The sequence below is a fragment of the Akebia trifoliata genome, chromosome 14, assembly GCF_017979445.1.
Source record: "Akebia trifoliata isolate Shusen 1 chromosome 14, ASM1797944v1, whole genome shotgun sequence".
NCBI lineage: Eukaryota > Viridiplantae > Streptophyta > Magnoliopsida > Ranunculales > Lardizabalaceae > Akebia > Akebia trifoliata.
This window is the reverse complement of record NC_141388.1, coordinates 132,019-156,012: the sequence shown is the minus strand read 5'-3', so window position 1 is coordinate 156,012 and position 23,994 is coordinate 132,019. Positions and strand designations below refer to the sequence as shown.

The 23,994-nt window shown below is 36.1% G+C and overlaps 1 protein-coding gene across 2 annotated transcripts; it reads right to left on the bottom strand.

Annotated features, from left to right (window-relative positions):
• Nucleotides 1-683: 683 nt before the first annotated feature.
• LOC147385209 (putative calcium-transporting ATPase 11, plasma membrane-type) lies at nt 684-14,842 on the bottom strand. Of its 2 annotated transcripts, none has more exons than XM_086422256.1 (8): nt 14,738-14,842; nt 14,428-14,639; nt 8,046-8,100; nt 3,835-5,774; nt 3,585-3,740; nt 3,092-3,263; nt 2,668-2,966; nt 684-1,293 (listed from the first exon to the last, which is right to left on the bottom strand). In XM_086422256.1, the coding sequence occupies exons 2-8, from the start codon at nt 14,599-14,601 to the stop codon at nt 973-975; spliced, it is 3,117 nt and encodes a 1,038-aa protein (XP_086278382.1). In that variant the 5' UTR covers nt 14,602-14,639; nt 14,738-14,842; the 3' UTR covers nt 684-972. The 2 variants fall into 2 exon arrangements, with proteins under 2 accessions (XP_086278382.1, XP_086278381.1); XM_086422255.1 differs by having other exon boundaries at nt 14,726-14,810.
• Nucleotides 14,843-23,994: the final 9,152 nt, after the last annotated feature.

Here is a 23,994-nt window from a genome sequence, read left to right as displayed (position 1 = left end):
ATGGGATATCAATATTTGTTGATTCACCCTAGACCCTACGAAACTAGATCACCAACCCCACTCCTAAAAAATATTAGAATCCCCTCCCAAAAGTACTGGATACTTACTCCATGATGAACCTTGCTCCATCCACCTAATCTGACAAGTTGAATACCCCTTCTGTGATTAAGAAGACTCAGCCTAACGAACAGAAATGATCCTACAACTGTCTTCATTTTGAGTTTCTACTCAACTAACACAATCTAATATCATCAGAAAAATCATGGCCATTAGAGGTCTGAAGGGGTTTTGCTACAACAGCAGACAGGGTGGTATTGGAGATAGATGACTTGATGCCAGATGGTACTTGGAGCGGTCATCTCGTTTGTGTGAGTGCTTCCTTGTTCAGCTTTGGAGGCAAAGCAAAGGATGAATTGGGCATCAGAGGGAGGAGTGGGCTTGCTATGCATCTCTACCACTCATGATGGTTAGATGGATTTCAACTCAAGCAAAGGACTTTTGTAAGAGCAGATACGAACACACACACTTGGATTGACATTATTTTAAACAGTATTGAATAGAGGAATGAAATTATTTCTAATAATGGATGATAGGGATGACAAATTCAAAACCACAAACACACAATTAAAATAGAGATTTAGATATTTGAGAGTTGGCTTGAAACTCTGTTAACCAAAAAACAATTATGTTAGAGAATCAAGAACACCATAAAAATTTTGTAGCAGAAACAAACACCCTCAACACTGATCCATCCATTCAAAGCTACAAAAAAGATTGGAGAAAAAAGTTGCTGCTTATGTAACACTATTCTAGCTAGATATACTGTTTCCAATCAAAATTGTTATCAATAAAAATAACTCTAATAAAAGATCCTAAATGCAATAAGAACTGTTTCAGTTATCGAGAAAGAAGGCTACAATTGAAATGGGTATGGGATTAAAAATGCATTCACTTGGTATCATTTATTTATTTTTACACTTGCTCTTCACCGGTTGGGAGTTCCTCGTAACCATCATGATGATGCTTAGCATTAGCTGTATGCTGGGCTGGTTGTTCAACAGAGATGAACTTTAAGATAACTGAGACAAGCATGCTTACAGATCCAATGATGACGCTGAGTAACCAAAATTGCCACTTTAGTGGCACAGTGCTTGCAAAAGTTCCCAGGAACTCAACTATAATTACTTGAAACACCACCGTGGAGACCATAACACCAACGAAGATCCAACTGTCAAATATGCCTCTGAAAACATTTATCTTGTCCATTTCACGGCTATTTATTTCGTTGAACACCTGACCACCCAAAAGAAAGAAAGAAAGAAAGAAAGAAAGAAAGAAAGAAAGAAAGAAAAGAAGACAACTTTAATCAGTAGAATGCTGTCTGTAATGTATGTTGGCATAGTTCATAATCCTTCTTGTTTAAAACTTAATGCGATGATCATTTAAATTATAAATGCATAGTTCCTACACTCAGATTCAGGCAAGACTCAGACGCCTAAGGGTGACTGCAAATGTGGACATCAACCCCGCTTTCTAACTTTACAGGCACATGAAAACTAAATTCATCAGACCAAAACAATTCACATTCTTGACTAGCAACATAAGTTATTAGAATTCACCAAAACTTACCAATTAGCAGTGTAGTGTAGTATACCCATGGGTATTAAATTTTAGCATTTCTATTTCCACATGGATTGACAGGAAATTCAACTAATACATTGTTCTTTTATATATTTTGGTGAAAGTTACAGTTCATTCCGTGAAATATTTGGTAAACAGTACATCCAACCACAACAATCAAATTTTACTATACAACTATTTCAGTGAATAGTAAGTTTTGACCAAAATACTAAGTTAAGCCAAAAATTATAAATCACTTGTAAATTATACAGATATTAGTTCATTAAAAGAAATGAATTATAATTGATCAGGTATCTACTAATTTATGTATATAGTTAAGAATAAAATAAAAATTCGTCAATGTAGTTTGTAATAATATATCTTTTAAGCAGTTGTTTTACAGATTAAGGTGTGTATGTAGTTAATGTGATATGATTAATCTTATTTCCACATATAACATAGTTGTTATTGGAATTTAAGATAATTGTGTTAGAGCATAGAGAACCCCATTGATATTCATTTCCATACTTCAAATGGTTATTCATTGTAGTTAGATGATTTATAAGAATGTTTTAATGATGGTTTGATTCATGATTTACTCCTAAGTTTTTCAGTTAATGACAAATCTATATAACTGTGATGTTTGCTCAGGTCTTTTCTTTCATTTAGTTTAGCCTTGATTTGGTTCAACAAAGTTTGTACCTGAAGTCAGTGTTCAATAGACATGTGTTTGCTAAAAAAGCATTAAGCTAACTTATCAAAAAAAAAACGCATTAAGCTTGTAGCCGTGCTAATTTTATTGTTACATATTATAAGTACAATTTTATCTTTCTTAAGTCTGGTTTGAGGGCCATAAATATGCTCAAAATTAATGCCTCCACAATCAAATTATAATAATGAATATAAATTTTTTTGTAATAACAGCTAAATCCATATATCCACCATTTTTAAACAATTTATAGTACAAGTATACAAAAAAAAAGGGAAAAACTGAAAGAGAGCTTAGAAAGATCTAGCACTTTCAGAAACTAGCAGCTACGACCGTACCTGGCAAAAGACAAAAGTATTGAAAATGAAAGTATTTAGAACAGAAGTAGCATCTGAACCACTAATTTTAAGAAGCCGCATCCCATCGAATTTCAGAACTGCAAGAACGGCCAATTGGTAAATACTTTGACCAATGATATTCCTCCACATTGTTCTGGTGATAAAATTCACACCCCTCCCAACCGGAGGTCTTTTCATAAGACCATCATTTGGAGGTTCTGTAGCTAGTGCTAATGCACCAAGAGTGTCCATAATCATGTTGACCCACAACAACTGGACAGCCGTAAGTGGAGCAGATCCTGAATGTTATTTGACAAAAATTAGGACGATTATCTTCATTCTTAAAAGAAATGAACATTGTCTTATTTGATAGACCCTGTAAGATGATCATTAACAATTTTTGCTACATGGACGACCAACAAACCTGAGAGGCATGCTGAAATAAAATTGATCATAAGAGCAACAACATTGACTGTCAACTGGAACTGCACAAACTTTTGAATGTTTATATAAACCGCACGACCCCATTTGGCCACATTCACAATTGTCTTAAAATTATCATCCAATATAACGACATCAGCATTCTCTTTCGCAACCTGTAGGTAAAATAAGACATTTAGGATTTAAGGATAACAATAGTACATTAGATGCATCAATGTACCAACACAACAAAAGACTTCCCATAATCAAGTCAGCATAATATTTGCTGCATCTTTCACCGATAAAGGTAGCTTCTCTTAAGAGAAATGTTATATTTGTGCAGTTTGTGTAAAGAAAACAGAAATAGTATGTGTAGAAAAGAGGAACACAATTCCTGAATAAAAAAAGAAAAAGAAAACCACAAATCCCAAAGACAACAATTAATAGAAGCTAGAAGACGTAATATAGGAAAAAAATTGACAATCCTAGTGGGATACCTCTGTTCCTGCTATACCCATAGCAAGGCCAATGTCAGCTTCATGCAGAGCAGGGGCATCATTGGTCCCATCTCCAGTCACAGCAACAACTTCTCCAAATGTCCTCAACTGGGTCACCAAAGTGTGCTTGTCCAATGGTAAAGAACGAGCCATAACCTATAGAAGACATGGTCTTTTCAATTTAGAAAACTGATTCTTCTACTAAGTTTAATACAAAGTTAATAATCCTTAATGAGAATGAAGGTGGGACCTGAATTTTTGGTATCAATTCCTTCATCTCCTGTGGACTCTTACTACGAAAATCTGGGCCCTCTATGGCCAAACCATCATCTGTCAATATGCCACACTCTTTAGCTATTGCTTTAGCTGTATTAATATTGTCTCCAGTTACCATTCTCACAGTAATCCCAGCAGCTAAACACGTCTGAACAGCATCCTTGACTCCAGGGCGCACTGGATCCTTAATTCCAACAACTGTAATCAACGTGTAGCCCTCAGAAGGAATTTCGTTTCTATCGGAAGTCTCATCCATATCCTTGAAGGCCAAGCAGAGAGTTCTCAACGCTTCATTGGCAAAACCATTTATGACATCCGTGACATTCTTTATCTGTGCTTCTGAAAGATGTACAGGTTCTCCATTGCTATCAAGAATCTTGTTGCACATTTTAAATATGATTTCTGATGCACCTTTGCAGAATGCTCGGATTCCACCAGCTGGATGTTCCACAAGAACAGACATTTTCTTCCTGACTGAATTAAAAGGTTCAACCTTCACGATCTTAGATTCTTGACGCTCGGCATCAAAATCACCCCCCAAATGCAAGCCAAATTCTAACAATGCTGATTCTGTTGGAGAACCCAAAATGGAATTCTTCCCATCTTTGCCCTTGACTACCTCAGAAGCAGTATTCTGAAATATGGACTGCAAAAGGATGCTCAAAACTCTATCACAGATTGCAGATTTCAAAATATCCCAACTCTCATTACCTTTTATAACTTTAGTTTCTTCATTTATCCATATCTTATTGACCACCATGTGGTTGGTAGTCAGTGTCCCTGTTTTATCTGTGCAAATGCAACTTGCAGAACCCATCGTCTCACAAGCTGAGAGATGCCTCACAAGAGCCCTATCATTCATTAGTTTCTTCATTGCAAAGGCAAGACTCAGTGTCACTGCCAATGGTAGCCCTTCAGGAACAGCAACCACAATTATAGTCACAGCAATTGCAAAATAATTAAGAAGAATCAATCCATCACTCGAAGACCACTTCGAGAACTCGTTGTGAAGTGCCTTCTCCACCAGAAATCTTATGGTCAGCACCAAAAATGTCAGCACAGCGAAACCCAAACCAATCTTACCAATAATGGTGGCAACACCATTAAGCTTCACCTGAAGTGGTGTCTCATCTACTCCCCCTTCACTCAGAGTCTCCATCAACTTTCCCCATTCAGTCCTCATTCCAACTGCGGTCACCAGCATCTTACCGGACCCATCTTGCACTTTGGTCCCAGATAGAAGAAAAGGCTTCTCTTCATTTATGTTCACAGGCTCACTCTCTCCTGACAAGCTTGACTCATCAATCAACAGACAATAACCTGATATGAAAATTCCATCAGCTGGAACTTGGTCTCCAATGAAGAGATGAACTATATCTCCAACCACCAAATCATATATAGAGACCTTCTGTCTGTATCCATCTCTAGTGACCTGAACTAAAATCTTCTTCTTTTCCTTGTCTAGTTCCTTGAATTGCAATGATTGCTTATAGTCGCTGATTGCAGTGACTATAACCACCAAGAAAATACTAAGTAAAATTCCTAACCCGTCATACATACCCTTTGGCAACCCTTCGGTGGAAATACCAACTCCTATTGAGACCACAGCGCAGACTATGAGGATGATTAGAGTTAAGTCATGCAGTGCCTCCCACACAAATGTCAAAAAACTTCTAGAAGGCTTCTCCACATATCGGTTGAAACCATAAACCTTCTGCCGGAGAGAGAGTTCTGTTTCACTTACACCGTTTTGGAGAGAGACTGAGACTTTACCCGCAATTCCTTTGGCACCTTCGTGATGTTTCAAGCCCTTGGAGTCATGGCCACGGACAATGGACGCAAGCTCGTCTGGGTCAATGCCAAAACCAGCCTGTCTAACCTCTTCTGAGAGCTTGTATTCAACTCGACTGCCAGCTAATTGAAATCAAGAAAATACAAGAAGATGTTACATTAAAACTGATACTTAAAAGTCAAAAATCATAGTTTCGAGATAGGGAAATGGGTGAAGGAGACTAGGTGAGAAACAATCAAATATTATGACTGATGCATGAAATGTTGAATGAGCGAAAACATTATGGGGGAAGCAAATAAGAAGACGAAGGAAAATGGCAAAGAAAATACAGAACACAAATACGACTATGTTTCTCAAGAAATTTTTATGCATTTTCCAAAAATTCTCCAAGAGATACCATTGTGTTTCCCAGCAAACCAGATTACATTTGTTTTCAGAACTTGTTTGGCATGAACAGAAAGTATACTATAGAAATGTAGATTTATTAACTGGTGAATTGGTGGAGATATCAAACCACCCTGAGGGGTTCTATATTGGGTACTTGAGGGATCAGCTCGGGGGATCAGGAGCCATTCTAAGGGATCCACTAGGCAAACGTAAGATATCCTACTCGGAATGCACCATGGGGAGGTCTGTTCTGTATCATGAATTGGAGGCTCTAAGGAAGGGATTGTGCATAGTTTTTTTTTTTTTTTTTTTGATAAGTATAATATATTGAAAAAGAGGGAAAACAGATTACAAGGAGGCCAAGAAAGTCTCGCAAAGAGCTACAAAAAGAAAAACAAAAGCATCAATGATTACATAAAGAATTCCATCTAAAGACGAAATCATCAAAAGTTGTCCCCTTGAACTCTATGTTCTGTTTGGACCATAAGTACAACAAACCCAAGATCTCCAAAAAGCTGCCATGAGCACTTCTCATCTTGCTATTGAAAACCCTATTATTTCTCTCGGTCTACACTCCCCAAGCAATAGCCGAGGGAAGAATAGCCCAAAGGAATCTTTTTCTGAGAGAGAAATCATTACTGGCCAACCCTTCTACCAACGAGGAGAACTTACAAGGAAAGACTTACTGAATACGAAATAAACTAAGATAATTTGACCAAATATTATGAGAAAAGGAACAGTGGATTAAAATATGATCGATAGACTCCCCATCCTTCAAACATAGCAGACAACAATTAGGCGTAATCCAACCCCGAACAATCAAGTTATCTAATGTTAGAATTTTACCAAGAAAAGCCAATCACACAAAAAAGGAGATTTCAGAGGGAATTAAATTGGACCAAATACTGGTTCCCATGAATGATCGTTCTGCATGAGTGTTAAGCTAATTATGAAAAGATCTGACAAAGAATCTCAAGTCTTTCGTGCTCGTCCATTCCCACCTGTCCTGATTACTCACATTGAGAAGTCGCGAATTCAAGAGCTCAAGGAAAGATGTCACCTCAGTTAGCTCCTAATCATTAAAATTTCTCCTAAACCCCAAATCCCAAGTAGAGCTGGATTCGTTGCGATTCAAACACTGTTGGATTGTTTCATTTTTTTTTTCCAAGAACAAGTGTACAAAGACGAAAATTGAGCCACTAGAGGCGATGTGCCACACCAACTATCCTCCCAAAATCTGATTTTGTCCCCTATTCCCGCCTTGAACCTGATTCCTTTCTCAAACTCCTCTCACTTTTTGAATCCCCTTCCAAATACTACACTTGTATGTGCCTTTGTCTTCACTGCTATACCAACCTAGTCTCTTTTCCCCATATTTGGCCGTGATGACCCTCCTCCATAGTCTACCCCTTTCCTCCCCAAATCTCCAGAGCCACTTCCCTAAAAGAGCTCTATTAGCTAGTCTAAGACCCCTAATCCCCAAACCCCCATTCTTCTTGGGCATACAGATAACCTTCCATCTGACTAGGTGATACTTCTTTTTTCCATTCTTATCATTCCATAAAAAATTTCTCATAATCTTTTCCAGTCTGATCTCGATAGACCTAGGAAGCGTGAACAATGAGAGAAAATAAACTGGGATACTCGTTAAGATGTTTTTTATCAAAGTTACTCTCCCGCCTTTAGACAGAGGTGAGGGCTAACTACAAGGTAGCTGTTTATTGTATTAATGAGCAGTGTGAAAGCCCTTCCTTCAGATTGAGGTTAGCTTCAGCTTAGCAATGGCCAATAAGGCTCTTAATTATCTTGCCTCCATGCTTACCAACAGTGGAACTATAATGAAAGAGTCTAGAGAGTTCCCCGATGAGTTGAAATACATTATTTAGTAAGGATACCAATGGGTACCCCTATGAAAGAATGTAAATTTTCTGTTGTATTCTGTAGGGGGTTTGCTTAACCCTCAGTCAACCTTCAAAAAAGAAAAGAAAAATTGGTGGAGATCATACCATCAATGAATTGGAGTGCTGCTTTCTGAACATATAGAGCTACTCGTATTTTTTCCTGCCAAAAAAAAAAATGACAAGTGGTAAGGTTACATAATGTAAATGAAAAAGAGAATCACTTTATGTTCCATTAGGGAACAAGGAACCTCCAGATACAGGGTGGCACAAAGACCTGCAAAATCCAATAATTGAAGAATTGGAACAAACCGATCAATTGACTTATTTTTTTGGTTTGTCAAGACAAACAACAAATTCTGGTTAAATTTTAGAAATAATGTGTCATTCAAATGTTTGTGATAATCTCATCTAGTTTGTGTTTGGCCTAGCACTAGATATATTTGGTGAAACTCGTCATATGGTGGGCTGTTACTGGAATGGAAGGTATAAAAATTTCGTCTTGAGGTAAAATATTGGTTCGGTGAAAACCTGAGACTGTCTTAACTGAAATATTCCGAGACATTCTAAAACATCTGAGATAATCTCAATTAATACCGAAACATTGAATATTCAGAGAGAATGAGTTTCAGTCTTAGACAAAACAGAAACATCTTGCTGGGACATTCCGAGATGCAATTAAACTTTCAACCATGAATGTAGTCATATCCATCTAGAAATACCAATAATAGGAAAATCAGTAAATAAAATTCTCATATTTAACTAAATATTCCCAATTTTATAACTATAAGCAAGAAATTTTGCATTGCAGCTATGGGTATCATTGGTGGGGTACCCTACGGAATTGATTGGTTAAGTTTGAGAGTCCTTTCGGACCTGATAAATAATCGAGTTCATTGTCAGGAGACCTTGATGGATGGGTTTCTATCCATTGACTCTCCCTAGTCGACCAAAGCTTGCTTGTGATTGAAACATTAAGGCGGACTATATGATCTTAACTATCCAATATATACATTTTTCTGAACTATACTTCATATCTTCTGTCAACAAGAATGTAAAGATTCAATGTGCATATATTGCTGTGTCGTCCAAACGGGCAAATTTATATATTGGGTTAAATGAGTTTTTTTGTACATGGAGCTACATTTTTTTATTCCAAAGAAAGGGGAAGAATACAGAAAGGTAGTGAAGGCGACCAATCACCAAAAAAATAATAGCCGCAAAATGCTAATTATGATATCCCGATAAGAGGACTCCTTTCCATGGAAAACTCTCCTACTTCTCTTCAACCAAATCCATCAACAAATTGCAAAAGGTAGGATACCCCATAGGATCTTCTTTCTCCGAACATAGCAAGGTCCCAACTTTGGAGAAAAGACAAGACCAAATTTGGGAACACCCCTTGAGCCAAAGAGTAAAAAAGAAGTGATCCCAAATGAACGAGGATAACAGGCAATGCAACAAGATGTGGGCCACAGACTCCCTATTTTATTTGCACAAAGAACGGGAGTTTGGGGTTCCAAAGCAATTCTATCATGGCAAGCCAACCAAATGAAGAAGGAAACTTTTGTGCCCCAATAAGTGAGGAGGGGAATTCAACAAAGCACGGAGTAGAATCTAACAAAATTGAGAAAAAACATTTCACAGAAAAATAGTTACCTTTGGTACAAATCCACTCCCGCCTATCTAACCCTAATAGTTCCTTGGGACGAGTTCAAGCTGGTTAGGTATGTCTGTGAGGTCTTAAATCTCCTAGTTGTTGAAATAGCTCTAAAAATCCAAATCCATAAGAGGCCACTCCCAATGAGGTAAAAGAAGGTTGCAACTGACAAATTCTTTTCGTTTGACAAGGTATAAAGTCGTGGGAATTTGAGGCAAAGAGGTGTAGCGTCATACCACCACTGTGTATCATGCATGCTAAGAATATGCTTAAGGTAGGAAATTATCTCCCAAAAGATAGTCCTACGTAGAAAAAGAAACGGGTCTCCTTGAGATTATATACGATCTTTCACCTTTCTACTTTAGTTTTTTTGTTTGTTTTGAAAAGTACAATATATTGAAAAGAGGGCAAAAGGATGTACAAGGAGGCCGAGAAAGCCTCACAGAAAGAGGCAAAAGAAAAGGAAAAGAAAAACTACAGCATCAATGATTATATAAAGAGTTCCATCTAAAAACAAAGTCATCAAAAGTGATCCCCGCGAACTCAATGTTCTGTTTCGACCATAGGTATAGAAGGCCCAAGATCTCCAAGAATCCTGCGTGAAGACTGCTAGACTTACGATTGAACACCCTGTTATTTCTCTCGTTCCAGACCTCCCATGCAATAGCCGAAGGAAGCATAGCCCACAACAGCCGTTTTCTGGTGTGGAAAGCATTATTAGTCCACCCTTCTAACAACGAGGAGAACTTACGAGGAAAGACCCAATTAATACGGAAAAGCTCAAGAAAAGTTATTTCTACTTTAGTTCTGTGACAAAGACTATATTTCATCACTAAGCGATCATTGCATTCGTTGACACATGATCATAATGTGATTGAGCACTTTGGAAGTGCACTTTGCAATTCATATGTACGCATCGATGCAGGGAGCTTAAGGGGATTTTTTTTATTTGCTAAACAAATTGTTGATCCTTTGGATGACAGGACTGTGATGATTGGTTTGGATGGACTTGACTGTCATTATACTTGTTGGTCCATGAAATATTACAACCTTCTAGGACGGTAGAAAGGGTATGTTTATTTACTCCTTAGCCATCAGATCGGATTTAAAGTGATCAGACCATCCAAATGTAACTATTGAGGTAAACAATTAGGACGACTCTTTGAAAAGTCATATTAATATCTATAAAAATGATCTATAGGTGTAAAAAGGATCTATAGGCACACATTGACTTAGAATTCACTGGCAAACAAAAAACTTAAATCCATCCTTACTAAGATTTCAAGAAGCTATTCCATTGAGTTATCTGAGCAATTCTCCATCTTTAAAAGATGATTAATTGTAATTTGCAAGGGTGGAACCAGGATTTTTCCCATGTGGGGGCAACTAAGAGTAAATTTTGTAATATTTTTATGTGGAGGCAATAGTGGCAGATTTTTTAATCACCGCTAATATATGTCACAATAGCTCATTAATCTATATAGACTTTGAAAATTCTTGTGGGACAAGTGCCCCCACTGTATATCCGCCTCTATGATGATTTGGGTGATTGTAACAAGGGGGAAAAATACCAATGAAATAGTGTTAGATGTATTTATATAATTATTTATTGGTTTAAAAATATGGTAATTATATGCTTTGCAAATGCAAATTCATGAAGATTAGCTAACTCAGCTAGTTGACACAGTTTTGGTATGTGGCAAATTATTGTGTAACTCATCTAAATGAGACTCGGTCACTCTTACTCTATGCCGGGACCATCTTCAGTAGCGTAGCGTGCAATTTTGTTAGGTGGACATTATTGCTCCACTAGAGAGTGTTGACCTCTAACTGGGGCAGTTGAGGTCGTGAGATAATTATTAAAGTAAGAAAGAAAAAAATAACTCCATGGACAACTAGTGACCTAGCAATTAAATGCAATCAGACAGATAGGTACGGATCGATGAGGATGAGAGTTACCTAAAGGATTGGGAACAAGATTGCGCTCCACCCCTACCCCCACAACCAATCGTTTTTTAATACGACCATCAAAGGGAGGTTTCGAGGAAGCTTCCTATATTGAGGAAAATGCCTGAAAGATGGTCCATTTTTTTAAAAATTCACATGGTTCTGCTAGCATGCGCCAAGAAGTGTATTTGGCTTTGTTTTAAAGAGCAGGCAACTCGAATGCTTTTCAGGGTGACTCGGTATTTAACTTGTCGCAATTAATTCATCATGTCAACTAGCGAGCAATGTTAGTTTTAAAATTTTTAATCTTCGGAGGAATCCAAGTGGGATATCCACTGTGAATCGTCCACTTCATTTACTCATCCTAAGATCAAAGCCATCTCCGCTGACTGATTTTTTTTTTTTTTAACCTTTTAAAATATATTTGGATTTTAAGAATTCAAATAATTGTAGTCTATGTAAAATAAGATTTTGTGCCTTAGCATCAATCAATTGGGTTTAAATATAATTGTATTTTTATTAAATATTTAAATTAATTTGACTCGTATGAAACGTGATTCACAGTAGATGCTGGGACCAAAACTGAGTTTAAGAACATGGTTAACAAATGCCATTCACTGGGGACTATTGTGTTAGAAACATGGTTTCTAAACTCGTCCGAGACCGAGATGTATCGCCTGAGTTAACTCGGTATTAGAGTTGAACAAGACCAACTCACAAAGTCATTTTTTTTTACCGAGTTTTACATCTCACGTACAATTTTTCGAGTTATCTCACGAGACGTCTCAAATGTATCGAAAAACTTGTCCGAGACGACTCGGTATCGGAACTGATCGAGACGAGACGAGACGCGATACTGAGTTTAAAAACCATGGTTAGAAAACAAAACCCCTCTAAAATGTACGACTGCAGAAAATCAGTGCCTCACGTTAGCATTATTTGCCTCCCACGCATTGCATGCTTATAAAGTAATAAGCAGATACATTATGTATCTTAAATAACAATCTAGGAGGTTATACTGAAGGGTAGTTATAAAAGCACCCGTGAATTAACAAGGACAATCCACACATGATCAAATTATTTTGTCTTATATGAATTAAATTTTTTGAAATGAACTGATTTTTGGTGATGATAATATCTATAAAAAAAATTTATTCTCACCAAAAATCAGTCTATTCGAAAATTTCTAATCCCATCAAAATTAATTTACGAAAAAAATGGACGATTTACGATTCTTGAACTTATTTTTATGGAGTTAGAAGTTTTGAAATGAACTACTTTTTAGTGAGAATGATCTCATCATAGAAACCATCCTCACTGAAAATCAGCTCATTCCTTAACTCATATAAGAAAAAACAACTTGACTATAGTGTGGATTGCCCTTTATTAATTCATGGGGTGCTTTTATAATTATCCTATATTTAATGTTTTTTTAAAAATAAAAATAAAAATAATTATTAACAATAAAATGATAGACCTAATAAGTGTCATATCATCTTCAACCTCCATCTAAAATCCTTAGAATTATTTTTCCCTGAAAAAATCTTTCTTTCTCCAAACTCTTTTAAGTTTATAACTTTTAATGTATTCAACCCCATTTAAATCCATCATTCTCAGCCTTAGCTCAACCCCCTCCCCTCGTAGAAGATCCTTGATTTTTCTATACTTGAGTTCTCAAATTGATGACATGCCGTCCGATGACCTTGAAATACTCTAATAAATTAATGAAAAAGAATAATAGTGGATGTCTTTAAAATTCACATTTGATTGAGCATGGGTGTGTATAATTTTTCTGTACTTGAGTTCTCAAATTGATGACATGCCGTCCGATGACCTTGAAATACTCTAATAAATTAATGAAAAAGAATAATAGTAGATGTCTTAAAAATTCACATTTGGTTGAGCATGGGTGTGTATACAGAGTCATAGATGCTTTGCATCATGGTACAAGAGAAAAGCATCTATAATTTTGTACGCGCTTCTATGTCCACAAAGTGTGAACGAATATAAATTTTAAAATAACTCCAGCACGACTCTAATAAAAAACGACCCAAATGTCACCCCTGTAAACTTCACATTCAACCTCAAAGATTCTAACTACATTACAACCTTACTTCAAGGACAAGATTGAACTTTTTTTCAGAAAAGTGGAAGGAATGGAATTTTAGATGAAAAGCATCTACGGTTCCGTACAGACGTCCACATCACCAAAGTGTAAAACGGAGGGAATTTCAGAGTCAGGCAAGCATTTTCCTTTCAGATATTCGTCAAAACGTTTTGAATGATGAATGAACATTTATTAGAGTCAACACGTAAATTGTCGAGTTGACTCTACTCCATCGACATGCGAGATGCGAGTCCATTTTTCGAGTCTTAAAACAATGCTGCTCTGTTTAGCGAAAGCCACGGACTTATCAATCAAAAGAACGAAACTCACAGGCTGACGTTAGGCGGTTAGGGTACGTTTGACTCCCTTTCTATATTCTAAAATCAAAACGTTTTGGATCCACATATCATGTTCGCGCTTCAGATTTCAGCTTTAATTGAAGTTAGAAATTTCAGGAAAAACTCGTAGACTACGAAGTTTTGAAACAAAATCTGGTCTAAAATGAATAAAATAAAATCTAGAGTTTCAATTGATTTCAAAAAGGGCAAACAAGAGAAAAGAAACTCCAAATCCCTAATCTCGACAATCGGATGAGTGGAAATTCCCTCTGGTGGATACCAAATTCGAAGAAAAAATAAAATCACCGAAATGAAATTATATGAACTAGATAAGTTGTTAGGCTTCCTACATTACGATTATGAGATCTCGGACAAATTTCACGAATCGAAACAACAGGAAGAGTTTCTGAACAATCGGGAGAGAGAGAAGAAGAAAACCTGGATTTTGAGCTTCTTCTGTTCGGCTTCATTTCTCTTGGCCAGATCTGCAACCATACGAAACCTCCTTCGAGGATTCTTGACGATTGAAACTGCAGATCTCCATTTCCTTAAAGCTTCTTCGGAGGTTTGCTTGGATTGAACTTCGAAGTTCTCTCTCAAGTACTTCTCCATCCTGAAATATTCTTCGATCGAGGAGACGTTTCTTTTCTCTGAAAAAAAAAAAAAAAAGAAGCTCGAAGAGAGGAATCAAGAGAAATAGAGAGACCTACTGATCTGTCTACGTTCCAAAAAGAACCTTTCGTGATACCGATATTGGCGGGAATGCCGTATATGGAGCTCCGGAGAAGGCGCTGAAAATACGACCATATATCTATATATATATATAGAAGGGGCGTTCAAGGGACATATGTAAAAACAAACATTTTTCATAGAGATCATCATTCCTAAAAAAAAATGTTCAATCCGAAAACTACTAATCCATCAAAAGGGATTACTAATTATTGATAGAAAATCGATGGTCCACATTCAAAATCAATAAGGTTAGTGGTTTCAAATTTGACTGATTTTTTTAGAATGGTATTCTCGTATCATCTTCACAGAAAATTATCTCAATCCAAAATTTCTAACCCATATCTTGAAAAATGGTTATTATTACATTATTTTATTACTTATATCCCATGATCTGTCCCATATATATTTAAATTCTTTTTCTTTTCTTTTGAATATAAGTTTTTTCATTAAATCAAGAACATTGTAGTGTTGGATTGCCAATTTAATAATCTATACGGGGGCTAAAAAGCTCTTAATAAGATTTGAAACAAACCTTAGTCAGTTAGTCATTTTAGAATCTAGCCTAAATCACAAAGTAATGTTTGTTCATAACTAACTTAATAGGGTGGGTCTATTTGCACACATCAAAATTGTATTTTGCACCTACTTTCTCGTGATACTCACCTTAACTTCAAAATAAATTTCTACACACATCTATTAAATATATTTTAACCTAAATTGTTTATTTCACCTTCCTAAAATCATTGAATTATTATTCTTATTTTTCTTATTCTTTTTTTCTTTATCTTTTTTTCATTTATTCTTCGTCTTCTTTGCATTTAGAAAGATTTCAAAGAGGGTTTTAAGCTTTGATCTTACTTATTTTTTTTATCGAATCAATTTTGTAATGTTTGGTAGAAAATTTCGTTTGGTAAGTATCTACTTAATCATTTTGATAATATTTTGTAGGTACCTATCAAATGAGCTATAAAAAGTTCGATGTGAACATAATTATCAAAAAATCTCCAATAACTTCATTTCAAATCATCGTTATGAGATTTTAATAATAGTTTTTCAATCTCCCTTAATGATTTAATACAAAAAAGTAAAAGAAATTATATAACTTGAGAAGAATAATTCCATTGATTCAAACTCTCACAAAACAAATATGAAGAAGAAAAAGAAAAATTAAGTGTTGAATTTTTTGTTAGGTAAGAGGTGGTGTGTGCAATAATAAGCTAAGGGTATGTTTGATTGCACATGAAAAATAGGGTGAAAAATCAATTTCCATGGAAAATGACATTTTTCAAGTGTTTGATTACACATGGAAATGAAAATTCATTTTTCACCTCAATAAAAAAGTCTACAAAAACATATGGGTGGGAAAGTGAAATCCACTGAAATTTTTCAATCCTCAATTCTTCTTCACTCATATCTTTTTTCATAATACCACCACCATCACACTAATCTTGTTGTCGTCATCATCGCCGTCATCATCATCTCCGACCATCTTCTCTCTCTTATTCTTCTCCATCCCTCACCTTCTTCGTCGCCACCACCACCACCATGTTCTCCCCTCTTCTCTCTCACTTACCTCCGCCGTCACCACCACCACTACATCCTCCCTCCTCCCTTTTCCTTCTCATCTTCTTTTTCTTCTCCCCCTCCTCTCATCTTCTTTCTCCTCATCTTTTTTTTTCTCATATAATTTTTTCATGATTTTATCTAAGTACAATTAAACAATAGAATTTGATTTTCCAACCCTTCCTTATGTATACATTTTTATACAAAAGTCATTAAGTGGGTGCAGTGAGCCATTTCCGTGTGTGCAAAAATGGACCCACCCCAACTTGACAAGGTTGAGTTTGAGTTTCTTTAAAATAAAATTGCAGTCTACCTGGTAAATCTCTCTTCAATTAACATGTTCAGTTCTTGAATAACTTGGACAAATCGAATTAATTTAGGATGATGAGATGATCGATTCAACCTAAAACTCGCTTGAATCCTCTATGGGCTATATCTCTCTCTGAATCAAATTTGTTTACGCCCTCAAACAAAGTCTGATTTCAAGAATCAGAGCCAAAAGAGATAGAGCTTCCAATGAGCTAGATGGGAGGGGCCAATTCCAATTCCACCATTTGTCTTGTCAACAATTTCTTCATCACCTTTACGTAAGTAGTTATGTATTTATTTTTAGGAATTTGACAATATTTTTTTTTATGCAAGTTGTGTTCTTTATCATCTCTAAATTCTTTGAACATGTATTGTCTTGTAACTTCTCTAATGAAAAACAATGTTTAGGGGGATGAACTTGTGATGTTCTTTTTCGATTTTCAAGATCTAATGGAGGAGTCTGACATGTCGAATGCATCAACTTCATTTGAATCCAATGGTTCTAATGCAAACATGTTTTGGGGATGGTTCTTTCTTTTATCTGGATCCATTTCCTTTTTGAGTTTCTTGTTTGTGGCTATCATATCCAAGCTCATTCCACCATCTGACAATCAAATTATATCATCCATTCAAAATGACAGGTGATATGTTTGTTGCATTTGCATGTATTATTGGCTAACTGTGCCATTATTGAACTATCTTCAGTTACTCTTGAACTTGAAGACATCTTATCATATTTTTTTTTCCTAATCAATGACACTTCTTTCTAACTTTAGATTAGTGAATGATTGTATTGGTTTATTTATTTGTGTATTATTTTATTCCATCCCAATTGTGGATTTGATGGGGGTTGTAGTCGACGAGTGGAATGAAGGAACAATATTCGTTAACCTAGATAAAATAATTCTAGAACATGTTGATCATCTTGAAAGGGATGAGTGAATAATTCTTTTTTGATTAGTGAGATGAATGACTCTGTACAAATGTCAAATCCTAGATAGAATAATTGCATTGGCAACATAAAAGAAAATGAGAGACTAGGATATAAAGATCTAAGGCTCTAAATATTACATTTGAGATTATTAATTTTTATTTGATGTCAAATTAGTCTTACTAAACATTGGAATTATGATATAGTATCATCTCTGTAGAAGCTGATTTGGGCTTACCTCGATCTACTTTGCTGCTACTCTAAAGATGTTCCTCGTTCCTATTAGCACTGGTGTGGTACCTGTCAATGATTCTCCGACGATTAAGTTAAAATTCTCAAAAAGATGTTGCTCCTCTCTCTCTCCTAATCTTTAGGGATCCAAAAAGAAAAGATCCCCTCTCCCTCGATCCCACCTCTATCATATATCTCACCCTCAAGATTAGGGTTTCCCCTTTATTCGGGATTTGATCTTGTACAATCTCATGATCATGGGGATCTTATTTCGTAAATGGAACCTTCCTTAATGTATTCCAGGAATCAAAGGATTTTTCTTAGAATTTCGGGTCTTGGTGGGCGAGATAAAGAATTGCACAGAAACTCAGATTCGATTTGCCTTGTTGGTTAGGGCAGATTTCGATCTATGCCCTGCTCTTCTGATGGGTAGAGCTAGACTATTGGCCCATCCTATGTATCACTTACTCTTCAAAATCTTCCTCTACTTTCCAACTCCTGTTCTCAACGAGACACGTGTAAGGTCTCGATGACTTACCGATTTTACCCTCTACAATCTCCATTCTTGATATTCACATTCACACAAATGAATTATGATATTGTATATTTTCATGGTTTCTCTCTAACATTGGCTTCTCGTACATAACAGGTACTACTGTTTTTTGGTGCCACTAACACTTCCTGTCCTTGCGGTGGCTGTATATTTTCATTGGCTCAGCATGAAACTCTTCAAGCATGCTTGAATTACTTCAGCTCAAAAAATTGCAAACTATTGGAAGTCGTTGAGTGCGTGATTGTTTTGCTTGATCGACTTCTCCATTCTTCATATACTGTTCAAGGAATAAATTTGCTACAAAAAAGGTATTAAATTTTGCGGACGAGCTCAAACACAAGCTTACCTGGTTATTGATGGAACAAGAACATACATAATAATCTAATTACGTTGTCTCTATGGCTACCCTGATCCTTTTTTCTTGGTCTCACACTTGTTATAATATCACAGCATTTCGCTATTTGTCAAGCTTACAACATTTTTTGTTTCTCTGCCAGATATATACATTATACGTTGTCAGAGTAACTTGGTTTCTTAGGAGACATCCGATAGAATGGGGAACAATACAAAGAACATTTTAAACAACTTCTAGACTAGATTTGGTGCACTTCAGAAATAAGTTTTTTCTATGAACAATTTTTGTTTTTGGTGGCCCTTTTTGTAGGGTGGGGTGTTCTTGTTTAGTTGTTTAAATGAATGAAAGCAAACTTTTCTCTATCTAGAAGTACTTGAAATAAACCAGAACAAGAAATATGATATTTATCTTAGGAAAAAATGGTTTTTAATGAGAACTGGTTTTACAGTCTATCTGAATAAGCCCTATGTATTTCCCCTGTTCCCTGTGTCCAATTAGGTAAGTGAAATCACCAACGTAGAGATCATCCTCACCAAAAATTAGCCCATTCCAAAACCTCTAACCCATGTTTTGAAAAATGTTTTGCCAAAATGTTTGTTGCTGAACGGGACCCATATTTTAATGTTACTTCAGGACTCATGAATTATTCTTTATCAAATTAACAGTTATAATTTTTCAGATTTTCATTTTGAAATTAAGGGTACATGAGGTTGCATTGCAAATTTTTAAAATTTCAACATCTGATTTGATTAATTGACTATTTTACAATTGTTGTCACTTGCTCATGACTTTGCTCTTGGATTTATCTTATAGATCTCATATACTTCAAGTACTTCTGATTTCTGAGATCATATATCTAAGAGAATAGTACCAATAACCCTATACCTATCAATATATATATATATATATATATATATATATATATATGGGGGCGGTTCATGGGACATATGTAAAAACAATGGTTTTTCAAAATATGGGTTAGAGGTTTTGGATTGAGCTGATTTTTTGTGAGGATGGTCACTATGATGAGAAGATCATCCTCACAAAAAATCAGCTCAATCTGAAACTTTTAAATCCATCAAAAGTGATTTACAAATTATTGGCAAAAAATCACACATTTTAAATCACTTTTAATGGGGTTAAAAGTTTCAGATTGGACTGATTTTTTTTTTGTTGCGGATCATCTTCCCATCATAGAGATCATCCTCACAAAAAATCAGTTCAATCCAAAACTTTTAACCCATATTTTGAAAATTTATTAATGTTACATTGTTTTTACACATGTTTTTTCATACGTCCTTTGATCTGTTCTATATATATATATATTCTTGGTTTGGAAACATTAAATTTGTGAATCACATATTTTTCTATTAAAGAATTTTTTTTAATTCTTCAAAATTAAGATTTAAGTATTCTTGTAGTCGAAATAAGATGATGCTCAGCCCCCACAACAGAATGTCGCTGTTCACTAGAGAATTTGGTCAGTTGTACGGTAAGTAAATTTTTTATTTATTTTTCATTAAATCACACAATTCTCCTCCTAATCAAGCATAGGATTTGCTCCAAAATATATAGTGACAAAAATGGCATTTTTCAAGATCACAATAGGAACCACAAAGCAGGTCCAATAGGCTTTTTTGAAAGGGTTCTCTACACACTCCATTAAAAATGGATCCAAATAGTACCATATGGACAAATTCGAAAAGAACCTATCCTCTGACTTCACTTCTTGTTGCCCTTTTGTGGTTGTTTCCTCCGTCAGAACCCAAACCCATAGCTGCTTTTTGTTGGATAGTTTGGATGGTGATCCCCAAGGGACCATTAGACAAAGGCAAATAGACGACACTCCATTTTTTTTGCCAAAACAGCCTTTTTTTGATATTTTTAAAGGAGCTTTCTAGGTTCCAACGAACTGCTGATATGGTAAAGGAAATATCTTCCCACACCATCTCAGACATTCGTTGGACAATTGAAATTTACTTTGTTAAATATATCTTTCCTTTGTTATTTGTTTACCCTTATCAGTCTAATCCGCATTAATTTCTCAATTCAAATGTTTTACAAGGGTCAAGATGATTAAGAATTACAAATTCTATTTGAATATATACATATTCCTTCCTTCAACTGATGAAAAGAAGATGATTAATAACAAGTTTGATTAGCTTAGGGAATTGCATACTGGGAATCCCATATGACTCTTTAGATGAACCGGTATAATAAAAATAGATATTTAGTGTATAAGAGCAATGTTGGATGTACTTACCTTAATTTTAGACTGTTTCAAGATAAAACATAAGAGTTATATAGACGTACTCCTCCACCTCCACGTCTTGGTGAATATTCAGAATACCCATATTTTCAAACTGATGACTACCCCCTTGACCATGATATCCTATGATTAGACTAAGAAAAAATGATTGAAAATATCCACTTCTTCAACTTCTAGTAATTTTCCTTTAAAGATGGATATAATCTTATAATATATTCACATATTATGTAACCAAATCTTCCTCTCTCTCAATCAAAGGCTGTTAAGAATTTCAGGAGATGACAAGCACAGGAAAAAAACAGGAACAAGTAGGGAGGAAGATGAAACTCAGGTGTGGAAACACATGTACCGATTCACAGAGTCATTTAGTCTCAAATGTACATCCACAAATGATGCTGGGGAGAAGATATATGGTCTAACCGCTGCATCGGAATGCTTAGTTAAAGGGGAAGAGGAGAGCTTAGCATCCTATGCTTTGTAGCAGTTGCATCTTGAAGAAATTCCCATTTGTTATCATTTAATCGATGGCATAGAAGGTATAAAGACGCCGTGGGTTGCATGTCATGGAGGGTCATATTTTGATAAAGCAGCTGAAGACGTCAAGCTCAATAGGCTTTTCAATGATGAAATGACGGACTACACAAGCTGCATGGTCTCAGCCCTTGTGCAGGGAGTTGCAATCGAGGGGGTGCTCAAAGGAGTGAGATCACTTGTGGATGTTGGGGGAAACTCAGGTGTGGTCGCAAAGGAAATAGTCGATACCTTTCCACATGTTAAGTGTGTTGTTTTTGACTTACCTCAAATCATAGAGACTGTACCCAAGGACCCCAAGATTGAATTCGTAGCAGGTGACATGTTCGCTACTGTACCCAATGCCAATGCAGTTTTGATGAAGGTGATGTGAGTGGTGTGTCAAAAATGATGCGATGATTCCAATACCATTATATTAACTTGGAATGGAAACATTGGGATATTCGATGAGCTATACTTTTTTTTTTAATCCACTCTATTTTGCACAAAGCGAATAATATGTAGGTCATTGTCATCTTGTTTCTGTTTTAGCTTTATCATGTAAGCAATTTTGTTTATTAGCCATTGGGAGCATCAGATACTGAAAAGAACATAAAATCATATTTATTGAGATGGACACAAAATGTTTTAAAGAAACCTCTTGTTAAACTAATCGATGTAAACATCTAGGAAGGTAAGGGAACAAACATTATGTGCAACATTTCAAACAAAATTACGGATTTCTTTAATTTTAGGCCTTAACCTAATGTCTGTATGAGAGTGATTGTATGATAATGAAATGGAAACCCTAGGGAGAGATCAGAAACAGGTTGAGGAAGAAAGAGATGAGAGCTCAAGCTGTACTGTGGAAACACATTTATGGATTTGCGGAGTCCTTGACACTTAAATGGGCCTTCAGCTTGGAATCCCCGATACAATCCACAAGAACAATGGACCCATGACCTTAGCTGAGCTAGCCAGTAACCTTCGGTTAAAGTCACCAGACATGGATTGGCTATACCGAGTGATGTATTACTTGGTGCACATGAAGCTATTTATGCTCGCTAGAGATGAAATTGGGAAGAAGAAATATGGACTAACTCCTACGTCTAAACTCCTAGTGAGAGAGGAAAAGCTATGCTTGGCCTCTTACGCATGGTTACAGTTGCTGCCTGAAGTATTTTCAATGTGGGATCACTTGGTCAATGGGTTAGAGGGAACAATGACGACTTGGGTGGCTTGTTTTGGGGAATCTTTCTTGGAGAAACAAGCTGAGGACAAGGAGAACAGGGAGCTATTCCATGATGCAATGGCAGACTATTCGAGCTGTGTGATACCGATGTTCTTGCAAGGGTACTTGGATGAGGGGCTGTTTGAAGGAGTGAAGACACTAGTTGATGTTAGAGGTAACACTGGAGTCGTTGAAAAGAAGATAGTTAAGGCCTTTCCACATGTGACTTGCACTGTTATGGATTTACCTCATATCAAAGAGAGTGCCCCACAGGATCAGTTTAAGATATATTTCGTTGCAGGAGACATGTTTGCAGGGGCGGAGCTAGTAAGGAGCTGGTGGGGAAATTGCCCCCATAGAACTTTGAGACACCCTTATATTTTCAACTAAGTACATTCCCCATTTGTCCCCACTCCCTCACCTCTCTCCCCATTTGCCCCCACACCCTCACCTTCCTCCATTCAAGTTCTTCAACTATACAACTAATCATAGTTTGCCCCACTACAAGAAAATCCTGGCTCCGCCCCTGCATGTTTGCCTTTGTTCCTAGTGCTGATGCTGTGTTAATGAAGGCTAGAGCTCTCTCTCTCTCTCTCTCTCACACACACACACACACACACACACACAGATGGAATCATACACAGAAGACAATTCTGACTACTCTCTGCATTACAACCTAACAGTTGTGAGGATAAATCTAAATTGGGTTTTCAATTTATATACTTATGAATATTCAGTAATATAAAATATAACAATTACCATTACTAAGTATATGGAGACAAATAATAATAATAATATGAGTATATGGAGACAAATAATGGCCCTATTACATTACTTGTGAAAAACAAAAAATGTGGACACGAGAAAAAGCTTATAAATAAAATCAAACCAAAACCAAGACACAAAGAAGAGAGTGAGAAATTGGTGGTCTCCTTCATTTTGTGTGTTAACTATGTATAAGTAAGTAATTGGTGGTGGTATGGTCTGTTAACTATGTATAAGTAAGTAATTGGTGGTGGGATGGTGATGATGATGAAGGTAGCGGTGGTGATTATTAATTGGTCTGTCAGCACAAAGCCATCTAAATCTATTACCATCTTATTCGGGCTTTGGAGTTCAGGATTAGGATTAGGTTTGAATCTAAATCCATGGCTTGAATCTAAACTTATTAAAGTTAATGTCCTTTGAATTTGAGTTTTTCGATAAAATCTAAAAAGTTTCGGTGTTGGATTGCCAATGTGGCATAAGATTTGAAGTCTTAGTAAGGTAACGAGACTAAGTCCCAACTATTGTACATATTTTTTTTTGATAAATATAAATT